At 48.1% G+C, this 27,097-nt stretch overlaps 2 protein-coding genes across 4 annotated transcripts; one reads left to right on the forward strand and one right to left on the reverse strand.

Annotated features, from left to right (window-relative positions):
• LOC121966579 (gelsolin-like) lies at window positions 1–7,001 on the forward strand. Its single transcript, XM_088076169.1, has 20 exons — window positions 1–122; window positions 219–252; window positions 899–1,099; window positions 1,505–1,659; window positions 1,746–1,907; window positions 2,044–2,103; window positions 2,170–2,259; window positions 2,512–2,601; window positions 2,716–2,848; window positions 3,422–3,510; window positions 4,026–4,154; window positions 4,253–4,339; window positions 4,716–4,849; window positions 5,051–5,141; window positions 5,292–5,462; window positions 5,596–5,770; window positions 5,845–5,966; window positions 6,433–6,510; window positions 6,590–6,650; window positions 6,760–7,001. The coding sequence occupies exons 3-20, from the start codon at window positions 907–909 to the stop codon at window positions 6,867–6,869; spliced, it is 2,130 nt and encodes a 709-aa protein (XP_087932295.1). The 5' UTR covers window positions 1–122; window positions 219–252; window positions 899–906; the 3' UTR covers window positions 6,870–7,001.
• LOC121938928 (disabled homolog 2-interacting protein-like) lies at window positions 7,002–27,087 on the reverse strand. Of its 3 annotated transcripts, XM_088076162.1 has the most exons (22): window positions 26,869–27,087; window positions 25,482–25,600; window positions 25,164–25,266; window positions 24,095–24,171; window positions 23,138–23,247; window positions 18,744–18,888; window positions 18,496–18,668; window positions 17,793–18,064; window positions 17,449–17,657; window positions 16,902–17,046; window positions 16,561–16,705; window positions 14,440–14,676; window positions 13,871–14,060; window positions 12,914–13,149; window positions 12,679–12,770; window positions 11,640–12,119; window positions 10,664–10,941; window positions 10,403–10,516; window positions 10,166–10,288; window positions 10,009–10,088; window positions 9,822–9,909; window positions 7,002–9,258 (listed from the first exon to the last, which is right to left on the reverse strand). In XM_088076162.1, exons 1-22 carry the CDS (start codon window positions 26,927–26,929, stop codon window positions 9,088–9,090), a joined length of 3,648 nt encoding a protein of 1,215 aa, XP_087932288.1. In that variant the 5' UTR covers window positions 26,930–27,087; the 3' UTR covers window positions 7,002–9,087. The 3 variants fall into 3 exon arrangements, with proteins under 3 accessions (XP_087932288.1, XP_087932289.1, XP_087932290.1); XM_088076163.1 differs by lacking the exons at window positions 25,164–25,266; window positions 25,482–25,600; window positions 26,869–27,087 and adding an exon at window positions 25,003–25,069; XM_088076164.1 differs by lacking the exons at window positions 23,138–23,247; window positions 24,095–24,171; window positions 25,164–25,266; window positions 25,482–25,600; window positions 26,869–27,087 and adding an exon at window positions 21,738–22,085.
• Window positions 27,088–27,097: the final 10 nt, after the last annotated feature.

A 27,097-nucleotide genomic window follows, 5' to 3' on the forward strand; every position in this document is an offset into this window, starting at 1 on the left:
GTTTCAACTGGGTGTGGCACGGGGGGGGCCAGGTACAGTTACCTGCAGCCCCTCCCCCCTCTCTGTCCTCCTTCCTGTCTCAGGTCAGCTTCTGTCTCTGTTTGTCTTCGGCTGAACAGACAGTGAGTCTCTTCACTCCTTCACCTCCTGATTCTCTCTGGTTTTCATTAACCCTTCGTGCGCTCACTTTGTGCTCGTTCATATTTTTGTTTTCTCAGATTCTCTGAAAACCGCGAACGTCCGTCTGACCAGGTGAGTCACTTCCTGCTTCTCTCCGCTGTTTCTACATCAACACCAAACTTTTCCCTTTCCCTCCACCGATCAATGGATGGATGAAAGAGAGAAAGAATGGATGGATGGATGACTAAAGTGACTTTTGTTGATTTAAGTTTGTAAAACAACAAAACAGAAAACGTCTGAAGAAGAAACTAAAAGCTCTTTACATTTTTAAGAAAAAAGTTCCCTCTGAAAAGTTTTTTTTACTTCCTTTTCCTGAAGCAACACGTCAGTCTGATCAGACACAAGACTAAATTTATCAAAACGTCATCATTTAATCCAAACTGTCATGATTCAATTTTCAAATCAATCAAGCAATCAGTTAATCATAGTTACATGCAATTAAACAACTCCAATAAAATGTGATCAGTGAGCTCCTTTAACTCCAACAGCAGAAAACACACGAGCTCAGATTTAGTCCAAATTTAGTTAAAATTTACTACGAATCTAGTAAAAAAAAAAAATTAGTCCAAGTCTAGTTCAAATTTAGTTCAAACTAATAAAAATTTAGCACAAATTTGGTTAAAAGTTGCTAAAAATTTTGTACAACCTTCGTTGTTAATTGGAAGCACCTGCGCCTGCAGTCATTGTGTTCAGGTGTTTTTGGCTCCACCCCCTGCAGGTGACATCATGGTGTTCCATCCAGAGTTTGAGCGTGCGGGTCAGAAGGCGGGGCTTCAGGTGTGGCGGGTGGAGAACATGGAGCTGGTTCCTGTCCCTGAGAGTTTGTACGGAGGGTTCTACAGCGGAGACGCTTACGTGGTTCTCCGGAGCACCGAGAACCGCTTAGGAACCCTGCGGTACAACCTGCACTACTGGCAAGGTACTGCAGTACATGAAAAAATAGAGGTCTGCACCACAGGGAGCTCATCTTAATTTATTTTATTCTGCAGAAAATAAGTGATGTTTCGAGCTAAAAACGCTCTTCCTCAGACTCACCGTCACCGTCTTAAAAACGCTGACTCAGCAGAACAGCTGAACTCAGTGTCAGCAGAATGAAATCCTTTCAGGGGAGCTCCCTGCTGTGCGGACCTCTATTTTTTCACATTTTGGTTTTTCTTGGATCCAGCACCCACTACGGTCTGTGCAAGGTACTGCAGTATAACATGTACTAATACTGCAACACATCAGATACTAGTACTACACCTGCAGCAGCAGAGCCTTCGCTCAGAAGCGGGTGGGTGTCTGTGGTGGTGGTTCTTGTCTCTGATTGGCCGGTTGCCTACAGGGTCAGAGTGCTCTCAGGACGAGAGCGCGGCGGCGGCCATATTTACAATACAGATGGACGACTTCCTGGAGGGGGCGCCGATCCAGTACCGGGAGGTCCAGGACCATGAGTCTAGTACCTTCAGCGGGTACTTCAAGACCGGACTGAAGTATATGGTGAGTACAAATACACAGATATATGACTTCTACTGCAGTTCAGGTACACAGAGCTCCTCTTGATGACATCACTTCCTCTCACACAGAAAGGGGGCGTGGCCTCAGGATTTAAACACGTGGTGACCAATGACGTGCAGGTTCAGAGGCTGCTGCAGGTCAAAGGTCGACGTGTCGTCAGGGCAACGGAGGTCACTGTCAGCTGGGACAGCTTCAACCAAGGAGACAGCTTCATCTTGGATCTGGGACAGGTGAGACAGGTGGGACAGGTGGGCCAGGTGAGACAAGTTGGACAGGTGAAATCAGGTAAGACAGGTCGGGCAGGTGACACAGGTTGGACAGGTGGGACAGACAGACAGTCCTCACCTGTCTCTCTCTCTCTTACAGGAAATCATCCAATGGTCTGGTTGCCATAGTAACCACTTTGAGAAGCTAAAGGCCACCATGGTGAGTGATGACATCATCATTATGATCATGTGGTCACATGTGACTGACTGGCTGATTGGCTGACAGGTGTCAAAGGGTATCCGTGACAACGAGCGATGTGGGCGGGGCCAGCTGCTGCTCTGTAATGAGGGGGAGGAGCCAGAGAGGATGTTGCAGGTGATGTCACCAGCAGATCACATGACCGGACACGCCCTCTGACCCTAATCCAGTGATTTCAGTTTGGGTTTTTTTTCTTTTTTTCTAGTAAAATATGCTTTAAAAAATTATAAAAACAAACAGACAAAAAATAATTTTCTATAAAAATGACAAAAAAAGATCTAGAAAACCTTTTAAAGAAAACATGTAAAACTGTCTTAAAAAAATTAATAAAAATGAAAACACCTGTTGACCTTTGACCTCTGTGCTCAGGTCCTGGGGGAGAAGCCGGAGCTTCCTGACGCTCACAGCGAAGACGCCAAGATAGACGCCTCCAACAGGAAGTTGGCGCGGCTCTACAGGGTAACATTCACACAGGCGTCGCCATGGGGACGTCCTGATGGAAGTGTTTCTGGAAGGCTTTTATTGTGAAGTAGCAGCAGGAAGTCCTCACCTGTCCATTTACCTTTCCCCCAGGTGTCCAACGCTGATGGGGACATCGAGGTTACCATGGTAGCAGAGCACAACCCGTTCTCCCAGAATGCTTTGCAGTCCACTGAGTGTTTCATTCTTGACAATGGAGCCAACGGAGTCATCTTCGTCTGGAAAGGTCCAAACATTAAGACCAGTTTGAGACCAGTAAGACTGGTCTCAGGGACCAGTCTTACTGGTCTCAGACCGGTCTGAGACCAGTAAGACTGAGGAGGTGTAGTCTGTAACCTGACTGGTTGATGAGAGGGAGTGCTGGTTTACCTGTGTAGGTGTTCAGCTAATCCAGAAGTCAGTAATCTGCTGGCAGAACACTCAGGTTTACTCAGGTACACTCAGGTTCTCTTTGGTACGCTCAGGTACGCTCAGGTACACTCGGGTTCTCTTTGGTACGCTCAGGTACGCTCAGGTACACTCGGGTTCTCTTTGGTACGCTCAGGTACGCTCAGGTACGCTCAGGTACACTGCGGTTTACTCAGCTGCTCTGTAGGTGGTAGATTCAAGTATTTTATTGTAAAAAGAGATTTTTCAGCTTCATGTGCTGAGCAGCTCTGAGGAATGAACAGGCCCCGCCCCCAACGCCGTATCCAGACTGTATATAATCCATCCACGGAGAACACACCTGACGGCTCTATGTGCTCATCATCTGTGTGTGTGTGTGTGTGTGTGTGTGTGTGTGTGTGTGTGCGTGCAGGTAAGGATGCGAACACTGAGGAGCGTCATGCTGCTCTGAAGAGCGCAGAGAGATTCATCAACAAGATGAACTATCCAACACACACACAGGTACACACATACACACACACACACACACACACACACACACACACACAGGTACACACGCACACACACACACACACACACACACACACACAGGTACACACGCACACACACACACACACACAGGTACACACACACACACAGGTACACACATACACACACATACACACCTACACACAGGTACACACACACACACACACACACACACACACAGGTACACACACACACACACACACACACACACACACACACACACACACACACACAGGTACACACACACACACAGGTACACACACACACACACACACACGTACACACAGGTACACACGCACACACACACACACACACACACGCACACACACACACACACACAGGTACACATACACACACACACAGAGGTACACACACACACACACATACACACACACACACACACACACACAGAGATACACACACACACACACACACACACACACACACACACAGATCATGTGACTGTGTCCTCTGGTTGTCCCCCTCAGGTCCAGGTCCTCCCTGAGCTCGGAGAGACTCCGCTCTTCACTCAGTTCTTCAGAGACTGGAGAGATGCCGAGGACACAGTCGGCATGGGAACCGCATACGTGTCCAATCAGATCGCCAGGATAGAGAAGGTAAACCCCATGACCTGGACCTGGACCAGGACCAGGACCCGGACAAGGTTCTGGTTCAGAGAACTGGTCTCAGTGATCCCTCTCCTCTGATTGGACAGGTTCCCTTTGATGTATCGAAGCTCCACCAATCAGAGGCCATGGCAGCACAGCATGGGATGGTGGACGCAGGGGACGGAGACAAACAGGTGAGAGAGACAAGTGAGACAGACAGGTGAGAGAGACAGGTGAGGGACCTGCTGAGACTAATTCAGGCTCACTGTTACACACAGAGACTGATAGAGACAGTCTTCTGTCTGTCCTCTGTCTTCATGTCCTCTGTGTCTCTGAACCAGTGGAGGACATGGGGACAGCGTGGTTCCAGAAAGACACGAGACATGTCAGGACAGAACGAGTCAGTGATCTTAAATGAAATATAACATCAGTGAAATCAGTGGACGAGTCTGTCTGTCCACATGTCTCGATGTGTTTAATGTCCTCACAGTACTTCTCCGTTATTTCATCCTCCTCAACCTAAAATGTCTCTCTGTCTTGTCTGTCTGTGTCTGTGTCTGTCCTCTGCAGGTCTGGCGTGTTGAGGGGTCTCAGAGGGTTTTGGTGGATTCAGGTTTTTTTGGTCAGTTTTTTGGAGGAGACAGTTACATCATCCAGTATCACTATCACCATGACAACAGGCAGGGTGACCTCATCTACATCTGGTGAGTCACATGATCAGCAGCGGACAGGAAGTCCACCAGGACCAAAGCTGTTGCCATAGCAACATGATAATAGACTGATCAGTCGTGTGATTTAAATCATTATAATCATTAATATTGAAATAAATATACAAATGTTATTATTATTATTATTGTTTATTAATGTAATTCAGACTGTTTTTAACACTCAGTGTCTGTGATCAGGCAGGGGGCGGAGTCCAGCCAGGACGAAGTCGGAGCGTCCGCCATCTTGGCTGTCCAGCTGGATGATGAACTGGGAGGGGGGGCTGTACAGGTACAGAGGGAGCAGAGGGAGCAGGGGGAGCAGAGGGAGATCTGGGAGCTGTGGGAGCTGTGGGAGCTGTGGGAGTAGTGGGAGCACTGGGAGCTCTGGGAGCAGCTCTCTTACTGGTTTCTTTACTGGATCATGTGACTCCGCCTGCAGGTGCGAGTGGTTCAGGGCAAAGAGCCCGCCCACCTCCTCAGCCTGTTTAAAGGACAGCCAATGGTGGTGCACAAGGGCGGGACTTCCAGAGAGGGGGGCCAATCAGAGGCAGCAGAAACCCGCCTGTTTCAGGTCAGAGCCAATCCAGCAGGAGACTGCAGAGCCGTGGAGGTGAGACACCAGAAACCAGAACCTGAGACAGGATCCAGAACCTGATGAACAGAGACTGGATCAGGATCACACCACAGCTAGTCCGGTTATAGTCAGGTGTTAAGTCCAGTGTCTTCTGCTGTGTCCTCCTCAGGTGGACGTGTCCTCGTCCAGTCTGAATTCCAATGACGTCCTCCTGCTGATCTCGTCTGGCGGGTCCTGGATGTGGAGGGGGCGGGGCAGCAGCGAGGCTGAGGTCCAGGGGGCGGAGAAGCTGGCAGATCTCCTGCATGTGAGCCCCGCCCTGCTGGAGGAGGGCGAGGAGGCAGGTGAGGGGGCAGGATCTGCGGTCTGTCCCTGGTGGACTCCGATCAGCTGACATCAGTGTGTCTCTGTGTTACAGGTGCATTCTGGGATGCATTGGGGGGGCAGCAGGAGTACTGTCGCTCGCCCCGGCTGAAGACCAGCATGGAGGCTCGTCCTCCGCGGCTGTTCGCCTGCTCCAACAAGACCGGGACCTTCCTGGTCTGTCCCTCCGCCGGGTCATTTTTTCTTTAAAATGTTCGGCCAATTTTTAACAAAAAAATTTGGTGATTTGTAAAGAAACGCGTTTTTTTCCTTTTTCTTCACAGATTTTTACAAAACATTTTAGTGATTTTTTTTTTGTTTGTTTTTCTTAAAAATTTGCTGCCAATTTATTTTTACAATTTATTACATTTATTTTTTCTTCAAAACTTTTTTTTAAAAGAAAACATTTTGCTGCTTTCTTTTCATTCATTTTTGGGGGAATTTGTAAAGAAAATATTCTGCAGATATTTTGTTTTTCTTCAAAAATTTTTAACATTTTTAAAACATTTCGGTGAAATTCTTTCTTACGTTTTTGGGGACTTTGTTAATAAAACATTTATTTTAAGATTTTATGATGTAATCGTTACCTGATGATGATGTAATCGTAACCTGATGATGATGTAATGATTACCTGTGTGTTCAGATGGAGGAAGTTCCAGGTGAGCTGACGCAGGATGACCTCGCCCCTGATGATGTCATGATCTTAGATACCTGGGACCAGGTGAGTCTTCTGCCATCACAATGGTAACATGTCCCTCCTTCCACTTCTCTGTTTCCTCACTTCCTGTGTCTTCCTGCAGGTGTTTGTTTGGATCGGAAATGAGGCTCGTGAGGAGGAGAAGACGGAGGCAGCTGCGTCAGGTGAGACACAGGAAGTTGTTCTGATAGACAGGAAGTTGTTCTGATAGACAGGAAGTTGTTCTGTAAGACATGAAGTTGAAGCTGACCTGTAGCTTACCTGTGCGTGTAGCGGTCCGTTACCTAGAGAGCGACCCGGCCGGCAGGGACCCTCGCACTCCGACAGTGACGGTGAAGCAGGGGTTTGAACCACCGACCTTCAGCGGCTGGTTCCTGGGCTGAAACCATGAATACGGGACCACCGACCCGCTGCAGCACGCCGCCGCCAGCCTGTGATTTAGTGACATCATATCCTGTTTACACCTGAGGCTCGATAAATAAATAAAGCTGTCAGTCATCGCCATGGCAACAGTGTGATGGTGTCATAGTTTATTGGAGCATCTGTTTATAAATACAGAAGATAAATAACAACAACAGAAGAAACGACAGAAGCCACAGTGAACACAGCAGAGTCCAGCACAGTCCAGTACAGTCCAGACGAGTCAACCACAGTCTAGCCGAGTCCAATACAGTCCAGCCCAGTCCAGTGCAATCCAGCAGAGTCCTGTACAAACCAGCAGAGTCCAGTGCAGCCCTGCAGGGTCCAGCCGAGTCCAGTACAGTCCAGCAGAGTCCAGTAGATAGCAACAGTGTCCAGCACAGTCCAGTGCAGTTCAGCAGAGTCAACTACAGTCCAGCCGAGTCTGGTGCAATCCAGCAGAGTCCGGTACAGACCAGCAGTGTCCAGTGCAGTCCTGCAGAGTCCAGTCGAGTCCATCAGAGTCCAATGGATAGCAACAGTGTCCAGTACAGTCCAGTCCAGTCAAGTCCAGCAGAGTTGAGTCTGTGCACGAGCAGACGTGTGTGTTCACAAACTATTTATCACAATTTAAAGTTTTTACTGTTTACAATAAAATCTGTTGTTTACATTAAAATCAGTAAATTCTCTGAAACACAAACTAACGTCAAACTCTCTCAGAGCTGCGGAAGCCCAGAGTGGCCAACACATGGAGCTGCTCCCAGTCTTTGTGCTAAGCTAGGCTAACCTGGACCTGATGTGGGTCTGGCTTTCACGGTCCAGACAAAAGTGTCGCACTGCTCTTTTAAGACAAAATCTAAACACAAAGAGCCTAAAAAACAAGGAATATATTCAAACTGTCGACATGTCGTCTCTTTAAATAAAGTTTAACTTTTTTCATCTAAACACCAGAGCCATATACAGACAGAGTTACAACGCTTGGCCCAAAGCTGGAAACACTGGATCATTCCATTCAGACCAGAGCCATATACACACACAGCTGATCCAGGTAGTCCAGCCAGACCACAGCCATAAATGGCTACAGTTACTCCAGTCCTACCAGGGTAATATATGGCTACAGTCACTCCAGTCATACCAGAGCCATGTATGGCTGCTGTTACTCCAGTTATACCAAAGTCATATCTGGCTTCAGTTACTCCAGTTTACAAGAGCCATATATGGCTACAGTCACTCCAGTCATACCACAGCCATATATGGCTACAGTCACTCCAGTCATACCACAGCCATATATGGCTACAGTCACTCCAGTCATACCACAGCCATATATGGCTACAGTTACTCCAGTCATACCAGAGCCATATATACCTACAGTTACTCCAGTCATACCAGAGCCATATATACCTACAGTTACAGAGTTGGTCCAACTGTACTGACACCATATGAGAGTGCACGATTGATCCAGAGCCTTGTGAAGCAGTTGTTCAATTTTGTCCAATCAGAGTAGAGCTTTGTACACCAAAGATTCAGAATGACTGGACCAGAGCCATATATGGCTGGAGTCACTGCGATTTACACAGAGCCAGAGTTGTTCCAGTCAGACCAGTTGAAACCAGAGCCATCTACAGGAGGATTTGTCCCAGTTAAACCAGTTAAACCCGAGCCATATACGTGTAGAGTTGTCCCAGTTAAACCAGGGTCATGTGCAGGTGGAGATGATCTGGTTCAACCAGTTAAACCACAGCCACGTACAGATGGAGTTGTTCCACATAAACCAGTTAAACCAGAGCCATATATGTGTGGAGTTGATCCAGTTAAACCAGTTAAACCAGAGCCATGTACAGGTGGAGTTGATCCAGTGAAATCAGTTAGACCAGAACCATGAACAGGTGGACTTGATCCAGTTAAACCAGTTAGGCCAGAGCCATGTACGGGTGGAGTTGATCCCTTTAAACCAGTTAAACCAGAGCCATGTACGGGTGGAGTTGATCCCTTTAAACCAGTTAAACCAGAGCCATGTACGGGTGGAGTTGAGCATAGACGTGCAGTTTTGCTGTTGGAAGTTTCTGGCTCTCAACAGGAAGTACCAAAAGGAAAAACGATATGATGTCAAACATGCAAAACAAAAACAGGAAGTGAGGGGGCAGAGTCGGGTCGGAGGTCAGATCTGTGGTTAACGGGTCAGAGCCAATCAGAGTGCAGCGCTCAACAGTTGCCGGAGTTGCGAAACTCTCCGTTCTCTGTGATCTGCAGAGACGACGTGTTGCTAGGAGACAGGCCGTTCCTCTGTGATGTCACAGCGTAACGCTCCTTCAGTTGAGTCAGCGCCGCCATCAGACGACTGTTAGCGGCGTCCAAACTCGCAATCCTCTTCTCCTGTGTGACGGACAGACAGACAAGAGAGAGATGGACAGAAGAGAGAGACAGATAGGAGCGAGAGAAAAGAGAGACAAACAAGAGAGAGACAGAGAGGAGAGAGACAGACAGGACAGACAGACAGGGGAGAGACGGACAGGAGAGACACACAGGGGAGAGAGACATGTAGGAGTGACAAACAGGAGAGAGACGGACAGGAGAGACAGGAGAGAGACAGAGCGGAGAGAAACAGTCAGGAGAGAGACACACAGGAGAGACACAGGAGACATGGACAGAATAGAGACAGACAGAGAGACAGAGACATGTATAAGAAACAGACAGACAGGAGACAGGGACATGTAGGAGAGACAGACAGAGCTGAATCAGCTGATCTGTGAGATTTAACTCTTTATGGTGTGAATTCAAATGTGCAGTCCAGTGTCCTCCAGAGGACTGAAGGTTACTGAGAATCTTCACCAACAAATGACATCAAACCCCTGATCCAAACAGGCAGGTCAGAGGTCAGGGGTGGGAGGGCTCTGAGGGGCCTCAGGTGGACAATGGGGGGTCATGTGACCGTCTACCTGAGCCTCGATGATCTTCTGTTTGGAGTCGACCACAGCCTGCATGTCAGAGTGATCCTTCTTCAGCTCCTCCTCCACCGCCATCAACCTGCAGAGAGACAGAGACATGTGAGACAGACCGGTAGAGATGGACAGGTCAGACAGACAGGCAGAGACAGACAGGCAGAGACAGACAGGTGGGACAGACCTGCTGATGATGCTGTTCATCTGGAGGTCTTTGTCGTCCTGCAGTCTCCTCAGTCGGCTCTCTGTGTCCTCCAGACGCACCTGAGACACACAGCAGAATCACGTGACCATACTTGACAGAGGTCAGGTGACTCCAGGTGCTCAGGTCAGGGACTCACCTGGTACTCCTGCAGCATGCGCTGGTTCTGCTGGTCCTGGACCAGCAGGCGGGCCTCACACTCGTCCTGACGTAACGCAGCAACTCGCAACTTCTCCTGCAGCAACGCAATCTCCTGCTGATACTACACACACACACACACACACACACACACACACACACACGAACAGAGCGTCAGATACAGTACAGACACAGCATAGACCCAGTGAAACCAGTACAGACCCAGATTGTCTCTAACCTTCTCTATAAGGGCGTCGTCATGACGATCGTCCTCTGTCTCGCCGTAGGAGGAGGCGGAGTTCATGTTGAGCAGCCAGGCAGCCGTCCGGTCCAACGCACAGGGAGACGGCGCCTGAACACGCACACACACACGCACAACCACACAACCACACACACACACACACACACACACACACACACACACACACACACACACACACACAGTTACCATGACGTCACTAACAGTAAAGACAGTTTACCATGGTAACGGCCCCGTTACCTTGGCGGCGGGTCGCTGTTTCTCGGGGCTGTCCCCTTTAGATGATGATGATGTCTGTCTGAGCCGCGATTGGCCGCTGCTCGGCCAATCAGGACTGGACGACATCATGCTGCCAGAGGCGGGGCGAGGAGGGTAACCGGAGCCTCCGCCGCCACCGCTGAGCATGCTGGGAGGTGTCCGACCTCGAGGAGGACCTGGGGGGGCAGAGGAAGGGGGAGGAGGCTGGTCGATGCGTCTCTGAGGGCCCGAGGAGCTCTGACGAGGAGGGGCGGAGCTTCCTGAGGGGGAGGAGCAACAACAGTGACATCATCAGGTCAGTCTGCTGGTATACTACAATTCCCAGAGAGCACTGCTGCTCCACCAGCCTGTCGCTATAGTAACCAGAGGATACATCAGGTATCTGGCCCAAATCATGTCACAAAAAATCACTCAAACACTAACAAATTTTAAAGAAAAAAAAAATCACCAAAAATAAATAAAAAATAATAAAATAAACCCAAAATAGTTTAAAGGGGAAATGTTACCATCAAATGTAAAGAATAAAAAAAAATGTTTTCCTTAAAAATCTCCAGGAGAAACTACGTGCAGCAGAGACAAAGATCTGAACCCTTCCCTGGATTCAGAAACTTCAGACTTCAGACAGATTAAGCTTATAGTTAGGGCTGGCTCAGACTCTCCTCTATGATAAAGCTTATAGTTAGGGCTGGCTCAGACTCTCCTCTATGATAAAGCTTATAGTTAGGGCTGGCTCAGACTCTCCTCTATGATAAAGCTTATAGTTAGGGCTGGCTCAGACTCTCTTCTATGATAAAGCTTATAGTTAGGGCTGGCTCAGACTCTCCTCTATGATAAAGCTCATAGTTAGGGCTGGCTCAGGCTTGCTTTGGACCAGCCCCTAGGCAGGCTGATGTAGGTCTAACTAGGGTCTGGTTAAATAAATAAATAAATCTGTGTGTGGCGATGACGTGAGACTGACCTGTGAGAGTCTCGGACAGGGACAGCGCTCGTCTTGAGTATTCCTCGCCACTGCTGCTGCTCGACATGGCCGACATCCTCTCCCCCCTCTCCCCTGCTCCAAGCCCCACAGACATCTGGGTAAGAAATGCCGGTTTGGTTGCCATGGCGTTTCTGTCGTCAGCGTTTCCCTGTGACCCCGCTGAGCCATCTGAGGGCGTGGCGTCTGTCTGCTGTTGCTGCGGTTGCCGTGGTGACGTGGTTGTCATGTGATACACAGGGTTCTGGAATGAGAGGGGGAGGAGCCCCGTCCTGCGCTGCCATTGGCTGTCGTCAAGGCCGTCGCTAGGGGAGGAGTCCTGCAGGTCAACCAGAGACAGACTGCGGCTCTCATTGGTCAGATCGGGCCCCTCCCTCCGGCCCCCGTTGGTCATTTCAAAGCCCGCCTCGTTCTCGTTGGGCTCCGAGTACGACGAGCTCGGCGCCGGAGAGCCCTGCACGCCTGCAGGAAGTGACATCAGCAGAACAGGAAGAGGTCAGAGGTCAGGGGTCACAGCATGGATGTATTATAGTGAAATCTGGATACAGCGGTGGGGGCAGGGCCTTGTTCATTCTTATGAGAGCTGCTTGTGGCGCATGAAGAGAGAAAACTCTTTCTGGGTTTAGAAATGTACAAACACCCGGATCCACTGGCCCATAGAGCATGAACGGCTGCCGAACGCTGCCGAGTGGATAACTCCCGCTGGCGGAGCAACCGACTTCTACATTAGCGGCTCGGCTAGCTTGAATGGCGATCTACAAAAGTTTAACTTTTAGACTTTCCAAATGCTATCAGACCGGATGGTTTACATCCAGACAGGGATAGAAGACGTTTTGCAGGTTTTGATGCTCACAAAAAATAATTTACTGATTTACAGACGTCTCTTTCCTCATGTTAGCAAACAGGGAAAAGTCCAGTGTCATCACGTGTCCGACTCAAACGGTGTAATTACACTTTCGCACAGCGCACTTCCTGAGGGCTCAGGTCAGGGGTCAAGTGTGGGATAAAGGTCAAAGGTCACCTGATGCTGGCTGCAGACTGGATCCCTTCGTGACGAAAAACAGATCCTTGTTCTCTGGAGTCGGAGAGGGAAGTCTGGTGAAATCTACCAAACTACACACACACACACACACACACACACACACACACACACACACACACACACACACACACACACAGGTGTCGTTAGTTTTCAGGATATTAACCCTGCGTTTTTTTTGTTTCTGTAACAGTAAAACAATCAAACTGGTTCTGACCCTCCGTCCAGTCCCACACCACCCTGCAGGCCAATGGATGGATTACAGGCCGCCAGAGGAGGGGACAGGGGCGGGGACAGGGGGGGGGGAGACAGAGGGGGTGGGGACACCACACGCTGAGGCTCAGGTGATGAAACGGACACGCCCCCTGGATTAGCCACGCCTCCAGGGTTAGCCAGAGCCACCGACACGTCTCTGAGGATCCGAGGGAGAGGACCGAGCTTCGAGAGACACGACTGGAGACACGCAGACAGAGATACATGGAGACACAGACACACAGAGAGACACAGACACAGAGAGACACAGAGACATATATTCAGTTTTGTACATTTGTCATTTCTAAAGCTCATGTTTTCTTGTGTGAGCGTCCCGACAGCAAACAGCTGAGTCACAATTAGAGAAAATCCCCAAAAAATCCCCCAGACCCCTCCTTCCTGACCCCAACCATAGACAACTGCACCAAAATGCACAATATTCGATCAATCATCATTTTCACTATCACCTGAAACACACACACACACACCTATAGGGTTGTTTTGGGGGGGGTTTTCTGCGTCTCTGTGAGCATCCGAGCACAGACGGATGGTGCCTGCTGTAAAGTCCTCTGAGACAAACTGTGATTTGTGATCTTGATCTTTATAAATAAAACAGTCATTGTTTTATTTTCTTATTTTATATTTCTATATTTTTCATATATATTTTTAGATATTCTCCACCTATACTCTTTACCTGTATCTTGCTGTATATGTTGTACTTTAATATTGTACTCTGTATGTTGTATTAATGTAATATTTGACTGTATATGTTGTACTTTAATATTGTACTCTGAGTGGATGTTTGACAAGATCTTCCCCATCTTATAAACCATCCACAGTAACCTGGTCGAGCTTGGTCAACAGGTTTGCAGTTACCTGGTCAGCAGGTGTGCAGTTACCTGGTCAGCAGGTGTGCAGTTACCTGGTCGAGCTCGGTTAGCAGCGTGTGCAGTGAGGACAGCTCCCTGCCGAGGTCGATGTATCCGTCAAAGCCAGCCGTGTGGTTCAGACCGTCAGGGTTGGAGATCTCCTGCAGGAAACGCTGCATGCTGCTCCACTGACGCTCCACAAAGTCATTCATGAACAGCATGTACTCCTCCTTTGTCCCAAACCTGGGGACACAGGGACAGACACAGGGGACAGACACGGGGCACAGGGGACACAGGGGACAGATATGGGGGGGGCACAGGACAGACACACAGGGTACAGGTGAGACTCACAGGTAAAACATAGCTCTGGTACATAGCTCCACAGTAAAAGCCCAGCAGCTCCCTCAAAATAAAAGCCCTGTGGCTCCTCCTGAATAAAATCCCTGCAGCTCCTTCATGAGAAAAGTCTGCAGCTCCTTCAGAATAAAAGACCTGCAGCTCCTTCAGAATAAAAGCCTGCGGCTCCTCCAGAATAAAAGCCCTGTAGCTCCTTCACATTAAAAGCCCTGTGGCTCCATCAGAATAGAAGCCTGCGGCTCCTTCAGAATAAGAGCATACGTACTTGCTGAAGTTTGCGAGGTTCTGGATGACCTTGGCAATGAGCGTGAGCGTCCTTGCTGAGCGCTCGTCGGGGTACTCCTGCATCAGGTCGAACAGCGACGGTGACATCACGGCGGGACACAGGAAGCGCAGGAACAATGAGGCGCTGATGAGCCGCTCACTGATGTCTGGTCGTCCCCGGTTACTGCACTCTTGTCGCCATGATGCAAACACCTCCTTCAGCTCCCGCGGGAACACCCTGGGGTGGGTGGGTGGGGAGTCATATTCAAAATAAAAATGTCCTAAACTCTTAGAGACGTGTGGGGCCCTGTGTGTAATCTTTGTGTATTTAGGTATGTATTTAAGTGTGTATTGTAGTGTGCACAGGGTTTGTTTGTGTATTTCAGATTGTACTCTGTGTGTATTTGCGTGTATTTGTATGTATTTTGGTGTGTATTTAGTGTGTACTTCATTGTGAACCCTGAGTGTATTTTAGTGTGTATGTCAGTGTGTATCTGTGTGTGTATTCAGTGTGTACTCTGTGTATTTGTGTGTGTATGTCACTGTGAACTCAGTGTAGGGCTGGGCAATATGGAAAAAGTCTTATCACGATAATTTTTTTCATATCATTTGATATCGATATATATCAGGATATCCATGAAATCAGTGTTTCTGTGGAGCTTAAAGGTTCCTTTGACTCCTCAGTGAGATATGAAGATATCATCAGGTTCATTTAGGTTTAAATATTTATTTTCTGTCAGACATTGAAAATGACAAATATACTGTAGAACAGCATCACCAGCTGGAGGACCTATTCTACTAAAACTCACAGAGGTCCAGTTACTAAAATGTCCTCCCAGCAAAGGTCCGAGCCTCATACCTAAAATCAATATCACCATTAACTGAACATTTTACTTTAAAAACTTTTGAGTCGGCCTACTTCTCCTATAGCTGCCAACAGCCTGCCGACATTCACAGTTAGAGAAAGGCTGAAAATAAGCTCATGTGCTTGTGGCCCCGGGCCCCCAAAACATTACATCTGCCCCTGGTAATAATAATGAGAGCTCAGCGCGAGCGGCCGGATGAGACACGGAGCGATGCGTCCTGGAGTTTCTAAATAATTCATCCAAAGTCTGATTAAAGCTGAAACTAACACAAAGTGGGCGGCGCGGTGGCTTTGTGGTTAGCACTGTTGCCTCGCAGCAAGAGGGTCCCTGGTTGGAACAGGGTTTGGTCCGGGCGGGGGCGGGTTTGGTCCGGGCGGGGGCCCTTCTGTGTGGAGTTTGCATGTTCTCCCCGTGTCTGCGTGGGTTCTCTTCGCTTCCTCCCACAGTCCAAAGACCTGCAGCTCAGGTTGATTGGTGACTCTAAATTGCCCTTAGGTGTGACTGTGACTGTGTTTGGTTGTCTGTCTATATGTGTCGGCTATATGTGTCGATAGTCTGGCCCGCCTTCTGCCCGATGACAGCTGGGATTGGCTCCAGCCCCCCCGCGACCCTTACGAGGACAAGCAGTTACAGAAAATGACTGACTGACTAACACAAAGTCGTCTGTAGAAGTCTAAAGAAGTCACTTTCACCTCTGCAGATGTGTCTGTTTCAGCACTGTGGCTGTCAAACACTCAGCTGTTCTACAGTCAAAGTCCTTCACTGCATTTGGTTCTCCGCGGCTCTATTCTTATTACCATTGGCTGTTTGTGTTGTCTGTCAAAACATGACTAGAATGCGTTTTAACATTTTATGGACTACGTCTCATATTTCAATCGAGGAAAAGTTATATCGTGGTTAATATTGTTATCGGTTTATCACCCAGCCCTAACTCTGTGTGTATTTGTGTGTGTATGTCAGTGTGTGTACCTGTTTGTGTGTGTATGTATGTGTGTATATGTGAGTCTATCAGTGTGTGTACCTGTGTTTGTATCTGTGTGTGTACCTGTGTGTATCAGTGTGTGTAACTGTGTGTATTATTGTGTATATCAGTGTGTTTGTACCTGTGTGTATCTGTGCTGTATCAGTGTGTGTATCTGTTTGTGTTTGTGTATGTGTGTGTTTCTGTGTGTGTATCAGCGTGTTTCTGAGTGTGTATCAGTGTGTGTATGTGTGTGTATCAGTGTGTGTATGTGTGTGTATGTGTGTGTGTGTACCTGTAGGAGTCGAGGATCTTGCAGAAGGCGAGCTCGCAGCACATCCTCAGGTTTGCCTGATGCTCCGAGAGGTCAGAGGTCGCACAGCGAGATGGGTCGACCTCACAGTTCTCATCAGACTCATACAGAGCTTTGATGAACTCACCTGAACACACACACACACAAACAGATATACATACAGATACACACACACACACACACACAGTGTTAAAATGTGTGTGTATGTGTATGTACAGTGTGTAGTGTTGTGTGTAGTAGTGCAATGTGTGTACAGTGTGTAGTGCAGTGTGCAGTGTTTTGTGTAGTGTTTTGTGTAGTGTTGTGTGTAGTGTTGTGTGTACCGAGTGCATCCTGCAGGTACTTCTGTCCAATCAGCTTCAGGTATTCTTCGATGCTTTTTGTTGCCAGCGTGTTCTCTCGAAAGATCAGCTGGTCATTGTCACGGCAACGGTCCACCTCTGACATCATCAGGTCTGTCAGGAAGTCCTGCAGGAAGAGCAACTTTATTTAAACCCTCTGGATGGACAGAGGTCACATGACGTCAGTGGGAACCTCATGAACACGAGTTACATTTTGTAAACACCAACATCACCAAATCAGGGCTGGCTCTGTGGGGTTGACTGTGGGGCTGGTTCTATAGGGGCTGGTTCTGTGGGGATGGTTCTGTAAGGCTGGTTCTGTAGGGGCTGGCTCTTTAAGGCTGGTTCTGTAGGGGCTGGCTCTTTAAGGCTGGTTCTGTAGGGGCTGGCTCTGAGGGGCTGACTGTGGAGCTGGATCTACGTATAGGGAATGTTTTTTTTTGGGGGGGGGGGTTGTTGTTCCTTTTTTCTATTTCCATGAACAACATGATGGTGTAGGGGGTGGGGTCATTGTAGTGGGCGGGGCTACCTTGGCCTTCCCGGTGCTGTGCAGAATGTGGACGAGCGCGGCGGCAAGCTCCTCTTTGGCCCTCAGACTGATGGTGGCCTCCAGCGTGTTGCAGAGCAGCAGGTAGTTGGAACTGATGTACTCGGCGAACTCTTTGTACTGCTCCATTGGCAGGATGACGATGCTCTGGTAGCGAGCTTTGATCCGAACTGTCGGCACCGACGACTTACCTGAAACAGGAAACACCTGAATGTTACCTGAGCATCATCTCACCTGGAGCATCATCTCACTTGAAGCACCTTTACGGTTCCGGTTTGTACTTTTACTGCACAGAGAGTTTTGATTCACTGGCTGGGAATGCCTACCCCGGCTGGTACTGGGCGTGCTCACTGAGTACCACTTCTCCACCAGCTGTCTGCCCGTCACCATGGCGACAGGGATGTTGACCAGCCCGACGTAGCTGCTCTTGTCCTTCTTCCTCTTCCTGTCAGTGTCTTTGTAGAGATGCAGCGTGACAGCGCTGATGGACGGCAGGCTGCTGAAGTCGAAACGCTCACCCCAAAATATGTTGTCCGTCTTCAGTTTACATGAAGTCCGTGCGTACAGACTGTCATCCAGACACAGCTCGCAGAAGTACCTGAAGTACAAATACTGCAGTCGCTACACAGCTTGCAATAGTACATATAAAATTGAATTTGTTTGGCAATTTAAAAAAAAAAAAGTGATTTCTTTTCCTTGAAATAAATTGGTGATTTTGAAAGAAAGAAAATGGCAATTTATTTCTTTTTATTTTTTTGGTGATTAAAAAAAAGGGAATTCTTTTTCTTTCAAAGAAATCAGGGATTTTTATTGGAAAAAAAGTTGATTTCATTTGTTTAAAAAATGTTGGCAATGTTGTTTGGGTAAAATTTTTTAGCATTAAAAAAAGACCTTTTTTTTCTTTATACATTTTCAGCATTTTTCTTTCTTTAAAAATCCTTGGTGATTTTTTTTTTTTATTTTTTTTTTTTTTTTTTTTTTTTAAATGATCGAAATGTTATGAGGCAGACTGGGCGTAGCGCCCCCTACCGTTTCTTGGCGGGCAGGTCTTTGGCTTCGATCACCCACACCGTCAGGACGTTCTCCAGCCTCCTGCTGTTGTCCTTGTTGGGGTGAACGGCTCGTCTCAGGTTTTCCATCCATTTATCTCTTTCTGCCGCTGAACGACATGAGAAGCACTTTGTTCCCGTGGTGGTGGTTACCTAGAAAACACAGGGTCAGAGGTCATGACCGGGGACACACAGAAGGGTAACGTGAGGTCGTGTTGGGTGTGTCACCTCGAAGCAGTAGTCCTGTCCCAGGAGGGACGAGTGAACCGGTTTGATGATCACTGATTGGTCCATTCTGAGCTCCAGAGACGACACGCAGCCGGTGCTTAGCAACGACTCCTGGCTACCACAATGCAGCCGCCGCATCACACACCTGAAACACAGACAGCAGCCAATCACAAGAGGTGAGGAGGGAGGAAGGACTTCCTGCCGACTCATTAGACAAGTTTCCATCACAGATTTCATCCATCATCCATCCATCCATCCATCATCCATCCCTCATCCATCCACCCATTATCTATCCAGACTTTGATCAGCAGGCTGATCAAAGTCTTCCAGGTGTCCCTCAGTTGAGGTCTATGATTCCTCCTGGTGTTCTGGTCCTCAGGGCCTCCTCTAACAGGAGGAACCAGGAGGATCCAGATCACATGTTGAACCTCCTAATCATGAAGGAGCAGCGGCTCTCCTCTGAGCTCCTGTCCATTTGAACAGGGTTCATACACTTTTTATCAAACTTTCAAGACAGTACATGCTCTGGAATGACCACTCAATAATTCAATGACTTTTCCAAAATGTTCAATGATTTTGACTCATACCATGACTTTTTCAGGCCTGGGAAACATGATTGTGAAATTCCATGACTTTTCCAGGTTTTCCATGACTGTAGGAGCCCGGTATAGTTTGACAGGATCTTTAACAACCAGATGAGTGAGATATCCAGAGACGTCAGCGTCTCCAGATCAATACTAAGATTTTACTGACAAATTTAAAATCCTCCTCCTTACTGAGAAAGCGTTGAATGGTCAGGCTCCGTCCTATCTGTCGCAGCTCATAGTTCCCTATCGACCCTCAAGAGCACTGCGCTCTGAAAACACAGAGTTACTGTGGTTCCTAAAGTCTCCAACAGTAGGATGGGAGCCAGAGCCTTTAGCTACCACGCTCCTCTTTTATGGAAACACCTTCCAGTTTCAGTCAGCGAGGCAGACACGTTACCATTTTTAAGAGTAGACTTGAGACTTTCCTCTTTGACAAAGCTTATAGTTAGGGCTGGCTCAGGCTAACCTCTTTGATAAAGCTTATAGTTAGGGCTGGCTCAGGCTCTCCTCTTTGATAAAGCTTATAGTTAGGGCTGGCTCAGGCTCTCCTCTTTGATAAAGCTTATAGTTAGGGCTGGCTCAGGCTCTCCTCTTTGATAAAGCTTATAGTTAGGGCTGGCTCAGGCTTGCCTTGGATCAGCCCCTAGTTAGGCTGACATAGGTTTAGTCTGCCGGGGGACTTTCTATAATACACCGAGCTCCTTTTTCCTTTTCTTGCTCCCTCCATCTGAAAATGCTCATGTCTTTCTGCTGCATTACACTAACTCGGCTTCTTCTCCGGAGTATTCGTGCTCCTTTTTTTCATAGTTTTCCCAGATCTTGGCTGCGATCTTGGCTGTGCCTGGATCGTGGTGATGGCTGTGCTGATGCTGTGATCCTGCCTTTGGTCGTGCTCGTGCTGTGGCTGCACTGATGCTGTACCTTCGGCTCGCCTGGATCGTGGTCTTGGTAGTGCTGTTGCTGTGGTCCTGTCTGAGGCTGCGCCGTTGTCGTGGGTCTTGGTTGCACTGATTCTGTGATCCTGTTCAACGCCAACTTCTACTGCCATTATTATGTGTCATGCCTCCTCTATTAATATACACATGGGACTGTTATATCATAAATTGCATTCATTAATTTTATGTCTATCACTATTATTATATATGTTATTGTTACTATTATTGCTGTGCACCCCCCCCCTCTTCCTCTCTCTCTATCTTTCTCTTTCCTTTATGTCATTGCTGTAATTTAATTGTTATTTACGACATCTACTCCACATCTGTGCATCCTGAAGAGGGATCCCTCCTCTTTCTGGGGTTTTTTCCTCCAGTTACAGGTTTTTTTGGGGAGTTTTTCCTTAGTCGATGTGAGGGTCTAAGGTCAGAGGGATGTTGTATGCTGTGATTTATGATATTGGGCTTTATACATAAAACTGACTTGACTTGTCATCACAGCCTCGCTTTTCATCTGTGCACAGTCTCAGCCCGCCACATGGTTTAGAGGTTAGGGAGATGAGCGGGGCGTCCACCAACCAGAATATCAGCGGTTCGATCCCCGGCTCCTCCAGTCAACATGTCCAAGTGTCCCTGAGCAAGATACTGACCCCCAAACTGCTCCCGATGGCTGATCTCTCTGTGTGATTGGTTACTGAGTCAGGTGTGGCAGCCCCAGACACCAGTGTGTGAACGGGACCCTGTGCTGTTTACAGATTATTCTTTTAGTTTCTGCCTCCATCGAAAACACCAGCTACAGTGTCAAAGGAGGCGAGAGAGAGGACGACATGCAGCAAAGGACTGACGGCTGACGTCCAATCTGTAGCTGCTGAGGCCAGGACGCCGGCTCCGAACACGGGGCACCTGCTTTACCAGGTGAGCTGCCGGGGGCCCTGGACTCTGCACTATCAAGAATCAGTCGACCATCAAAACACACATCAACATTTTCTGTCAAATTAAGCCAGCTGATTACAAAAAATACTGACGACGGGGGGATCACCGCTGACCTCTGACACACACACACACACACACACACACGTCTGAAGCCTCCTGAAGGACCAGAATGATCTGTTGTCCCTCTGTTAGCTCGTTAGCTCTCATCATTATCTTAACGAGCTGCTTATTGTTAGCAGCTTACAGAGCTGTGCGTGTGTGCGTGCATGTGTGTGTGTGCTGATTAACGTGGTTCAGATGAACATTTTGGCTAACAGCGTGTGTCTAGCCTAGCCACATGCTAACAGACCAGACTAGCTGTGTGCAGACTGAAGCTAACACACACACACACACACACACACACACACACACACACACACACACACACATGAACGCAGCATGTATGGTCATGCAAATCAGGTACCCCCCCCTTGCTGCAGCCCGTTGACGTTCAGAGGACAAAGGCTGTTTAATGCGTGCAGAGGATCAGTGCAGATACTCACCGAGCATCCTGAGAGAATGCTGAGGAGGAGGAGGAGGAGGAGGAGGGGGAGGGGGGGGTTATGGATCCATGTTCTCCTTCGGCAGCAGCAGGAGGAGGAGGAGGAGGAGGAGGAGAAAGATGGAGAACCTTCTGATCCTGACGCTGTTTTGTTGCAAGGCTAAAGACGGACTGTCTATATCTGTCTCTCTGTCTCTGTCTGCCTGTGTGTCTGTCTGTGTGTCTCTCTCTGTCTGTCTCTCTGTCTGTTAGCTTTGTGCTAGCGATGCTACTCAGCAGCTCTGTCTCTCGATGTGACTCGACCTCCCTCTCTGTCAGCAGTGGCCCCTCCCTGCAGAGAGGCTGCCCTACTTCCCCTCCCTCCCCTCCTGTCCTCTCCCTCCCCTCCTCCTCTCCTCTCCTCTCCTCTCCTCATCTCCTCCTCCTCTCCCTCCTCTCCTCTCCTCTCCTCTCCTCTCTCCTCATCTCCTCCCCTTCCTCCCTCCTCCTCCCTCCTCTCCTCCTCCTCTCCCTCTCTCCCTCCCTCCCTCCTCCTCCTCTCCTCCTCCTCCTCCTCTCCTCTCCTCTCCTCATCTCCTCCCTCCCCTCCCTCCTCCTCTCCCTCTCCTCCTCTCCTCCTCCTCTCCTCCTCCTCTCCTCTCCTCCCTTCCCTCCCTTCCTCCCTCCTCCTCTCCTCTCCTCTCCTCTCTTCTCCTCTCCTCTCTCCTCATCTCTTCCCCTTCTCTCCCCTCCCCTCCTCTCCTCTCCTCTCCTCTCTCTCCCTCATCTCCTCCTCCTCTCCTCTCCTCTCCTCTCTCCTCCCCTTCCCTCCCCTCCTCTCCTCTCCTCTCCTCTCTCCTCATCTCCTCCCCTTCCCTCCTCTCCTCTCCTCTCCCCTCCTCTCCTCTCCTCCTCTCCTCTCCTCTCCTCCCTCCTCCTCCCCTCTCCTCCCCTTCCCTCCTCTCCTCTCCTCTCCCCTCCTCTCCTCTCCTCCTCTCCTCTCCTCTCCTCTCCTCTCTCCTCATCTCCTCCCCTTCCCTCCCCTCCTCTCCTCTCCTCTCCTCTCTCCTCATCTCCTTCCCTTCACAGTCGTCCAGTGATCACAGTTGTTCAGTTATCACAGTTGTTCAGTTATCACAGTTGTTCAGTGATCACAGTTGTTCAGTGATCACAGTTGTTCAGTTATCACAGTTGTTCAGTGATCACAGTTGTTCAGTTATCACAGTTGTTCAGTGATCACAGTTGTTCAGTGATCACAGTTGTTCAGTTATCACAGTTGTTCAGTGATCACAGTCGTCCTATAATTACAGCCGGTCAATAATTATATTCCAATAATCATGTAATGTACGACTACAGTTCATGTGTACTCTGGTTGAGTCAGCTGATTGATCAGTGATTGATTATCAGTGCTGTATCAGTTACCTGGAGTCAGCTGAGGTTGCCGGGTCGATCTTCGCGCTGGCGGGACGGCTCAGTTTGGGCTGAGAGCGAGTCCTCCGCAGAGACTGCTTCAGCCTGCGGGACAGAAAACCCTGAGGGGGACAGATGATAGATCACTGATTATTGATCAGTCACTGAAAATATTCAATCACACACAGGTGATTATTATGGGATAGAGTCAGAGCTGTAGAAATAAACCGAGATAGGATCAATAGATCCAGCTGATCCCCTGATGGCTCCACATTAGGTCACATGACTCCAGTTGTTTGACACCAGCTGACAAACATGGATGAATTATTTTGGATTTTATTTTTCTGATGGAGACGGGCTGGAACTGTTTCTGCGGATGTGTCTGAATGTTAATATTCGTTGAAAAAAAGATTTTTCACACTCAGAGACGGTGAATAACGTCCTACTGTCTGTGCAGAGCTGTGAATAAAGTTTTACTCAGCTGTCTGACAGATTGATAATCCTGCAGGTAATTTCTTTATTTAACACAAGACAAGATAATTAAAGATAAGATAAGATAATTTAAGATAAAATAAACTAAGATTAGATAATTTAAGATAAGTTTTCCCTCAGTTTGAGACGTCTGGTCCTGCAGAGCTCTGAGTCTGTCCGTGGATCTGATCTGAAAACGTGTCACGGCGTCTGTCTGAGGAGACGTGATGAAGGCGAGGATGAGGATCAGGTGGATCCCAGCGTCACTCGTCGAGTCTCAACCATCGAGAATAAACTGGGAGTCTGCAGCACGCCGTGACATCATCAAGGGGTCATGACATCATCAGTCTGCACCCTTCCTGTCTGACCTAAAGATGGAGCCAATCAGCGGATCTCCAGCTGACAGCAGCTCAGCTCCTGTTACCATGGAAACAGCAGCAGGCTGATCCCAGCTCTGCGTGTGTGTGTGTGTCTGCGTGTGTATGTGTGCGTGCTCACCGTCACTCTGGCGGTGGGCGTGTCCACAGTGGAGCCACTGGGCATGCTCTGGCGGCGGACTCCTCTCTCTGGAACATCTGGAACACACAGAGAGCATCATGGGAGAGATTGTAGTTCTTTTATGTCAGCTCCACAGCTGTTGCCATGGTAACCAGCTGAATGTGTGCGTTTGTAGTCAAATCACCAAACATTTAAACACAGTTTAATATTATAATAATAATAATAATAATAAAAATATGTATCAATGTTGCTACGACTGCTCAAATGTCGCAACATACAAGGACACACACACACACACACACACACACACACACACTCACTCACACACACACACGCACACACACACACACACACACACACACACACACACACACACACACACACAGGTGAAGCATGTCAGGAAAAGTAACAATGCAAAACACAAAAGCACGTAACATTGTATAGAATGAGTTTGAAGTTTGAATATATAGAGTGAAGGTTTGAATGTGTACTTAAGATGACTGAGATGAACTTTGAGTTAATGAGCTAACTGAAATGTGACACTACACCAACACTCTGCTGAACGACCAACAACACACACAGTCTGCACATGCACACACTCACTGATGACCCTGACCTTTGACCCTGACTGATGTGTCTGACCTTTGACCCTGACTGAGGTCAGCTCTGTCAGACTGAACTGCTGACCACAGGAGCAGTCAGAATGGTTGCCATGGTGACTGACCTCAGATATCAGATTATCAGATTATTATTGTGTCATGTCGTAAAGATTAAGAGCTAATCCCACGCACACATAGACACACACACACACCCACAAATACAGTAAAACACACACACACAGACACACACACATGCACACAAACACGCACAAACATACACACACTCATCAGAAAACATGATTTTCTTACCGTCTTCAAACTCATCAGAGTCCATCATCTGTCCCTCTCTGTCTCTAACTGTCTGTCCACACGTGTGTGCAGTTAACTGTCTCTCTGTCTGTCTGTCTCTGTGTCCTCTGCAGCCGTGTGTCCCTGTCTGTCTCTGTGTCCACTCCTCATGTCCTCCTTACCTTTGTGGGCGGGGCGAGGAGGTGCTGAGGTCACATGGAGGGTGTATCTTAGCAACCAGACAGTGCAAGTCTCCGCCCTCTCCGCCAGCAGCAGAGGATGAACCTGAAGAAGAAAAGGAAGAAAAGAAAACAGAGGAAGAAGAAGCGTTAACGATCAGTTAATTAAATGTAACATTTAGTTTATTAAACATAAAAATCATTTATTAAAAGTTACAATTTATTATGTTTATTAAACAGATCAGACTGTGGGTGCGTTTGATTTGTTGAAGGTGACGTCTGAAGCTTCAGATCAGACTGTGGCTGCGTTTGGTTTCGTACCTCCAGGTTGTTGAGCATCAGCAGCTGGGAGTCGGACAGGATGCAGAACATTTTACTCCAGATGTCAGGCTCCGCCCTCTGACCACATGACAGCCAATGGATGGAGGCGCTCTTCAACTCTGTGACATAATCACATCATCATGTGTCACAACAGCAGTCGTACTGGTCATACTGGTCATACAGGTCATACTGGTCGTACTGGTCATACTGGTCATCCTGGTCATAATAGTCGTAGAGGTCATACTGGTTGTACTGGTGAAGTTGACCTCAGAAATGTTACATTGGGGCGGGGCAGGTCCCTCTTGTTTTTCTCAATGTCATTATGACTCGTCAGAAGAAATCCAACCTCCCGTTCATCAAAATGAACTAAACTTTGCACATCTGTCCCAAACCTCTTTGCTGCAAACAAAGGTCAACAGTCCTGACAGTGGCGCCACAGAGACCGTCTGAATCTCAAGAGTTTGGAAATTCATAACAAATCATTCGTACAAGCTGCAGCTTTGAAATTTACACCAACATGTGAAGAGATTTTAGTCCACTTCACTGAGGCGCAAATGATGAAGTCTGTCACTCTGTTTTTACCAAAAACTGTCACCCACAGATTTTGCTCAGTTGACACCAAACTTGCTGCAGGATGTCTTCAGACTGTCCAACACAAACTGTCTACACAGAATCTACGGTGCATCAAAATGTTTGACTGTAAACACTGCTGTAAACATAGACCTTCTAATATAAATACATCTTTAATGTTCATGTTGTCTGTAGCTGTCTGCAGCTGTCTGTAGCTATCTGTAGCTGTCTGCAGCTGTCTGTAGCTATCTGTAGCTGTCTGCAGCTGTCTGTAGCTATCTGTAGCTGTCTGCAGCTGTCTGTTTCAACAACATAAATAATAACAACACAAACAGACATTATTTCTTTTTAACAGAAACAAACAGATGAACTGGATTCAGACTGAATCAAACTGATTTTTACTTTAACCTGAAACAGATGCTTCTGTTTTAATCTGACATGAAGTCTGACAGACAGCTGCAGACTGTCTACGGCAGCAGGAGACAGACAGCTGCAGACTGTCTACGGCAGCAGGAGACAGACAGCTGCAGACTGTCTACGGCAGCAGGAGACAGACAGCTGCAGACTGTCTGTCAGACTGCAGCTGCAGGGTGATCACATACACAATGTTATGCAGGTAAAGTGTCTGGAGCTAGTTGTTGTTTTGACATAGGGTAAACAAAAGGTAAACAAAGGGTGAACAACAGGTAAACATAAAATGTCGAATCCTCAACAGCCAATCAGATTTGTCGGTCTGGTCCTGGGTGGACAATATGGTGTCTGTCTCATGTCCCTGTGATCTGACTGGTTGTGATGCAGCTGTCAATCATCAACTCACCAATCACATTCATCCAGCCCATGTGTTGACACTTGGACAGGTTTTTGACCAGCTCCTCCATGGCAACGGCGTCCTCTGAGACACACACAGCAGAACTCTGGGTAATCTGACATCACTCACCTGTCCCTCCCACACACCTGAGGCAGAGAGACAGGTGGACACAGAGACAGGTAGAGTGTAACCTGAACTTTGTGTCCTCAGCTGTCCATCAGTTTCTTCTCATGCTGCA

The sequence above is a fragment of the Plectropomus leopardus genome, chromosome 4 (assembly GCF_026936395.1).
Source record: "Plectropomus leopardus strain MGB_pleo_1.0 chromosome 4, ASM2693639v1, whole genome shotgun sequence".
Taxonomy (NCBI): Eukaryota; Metazoa; Chordata; class Actinopteri; order Perciformes; family Serranidae; genus Plectropomus; species Plectropomus leopardus.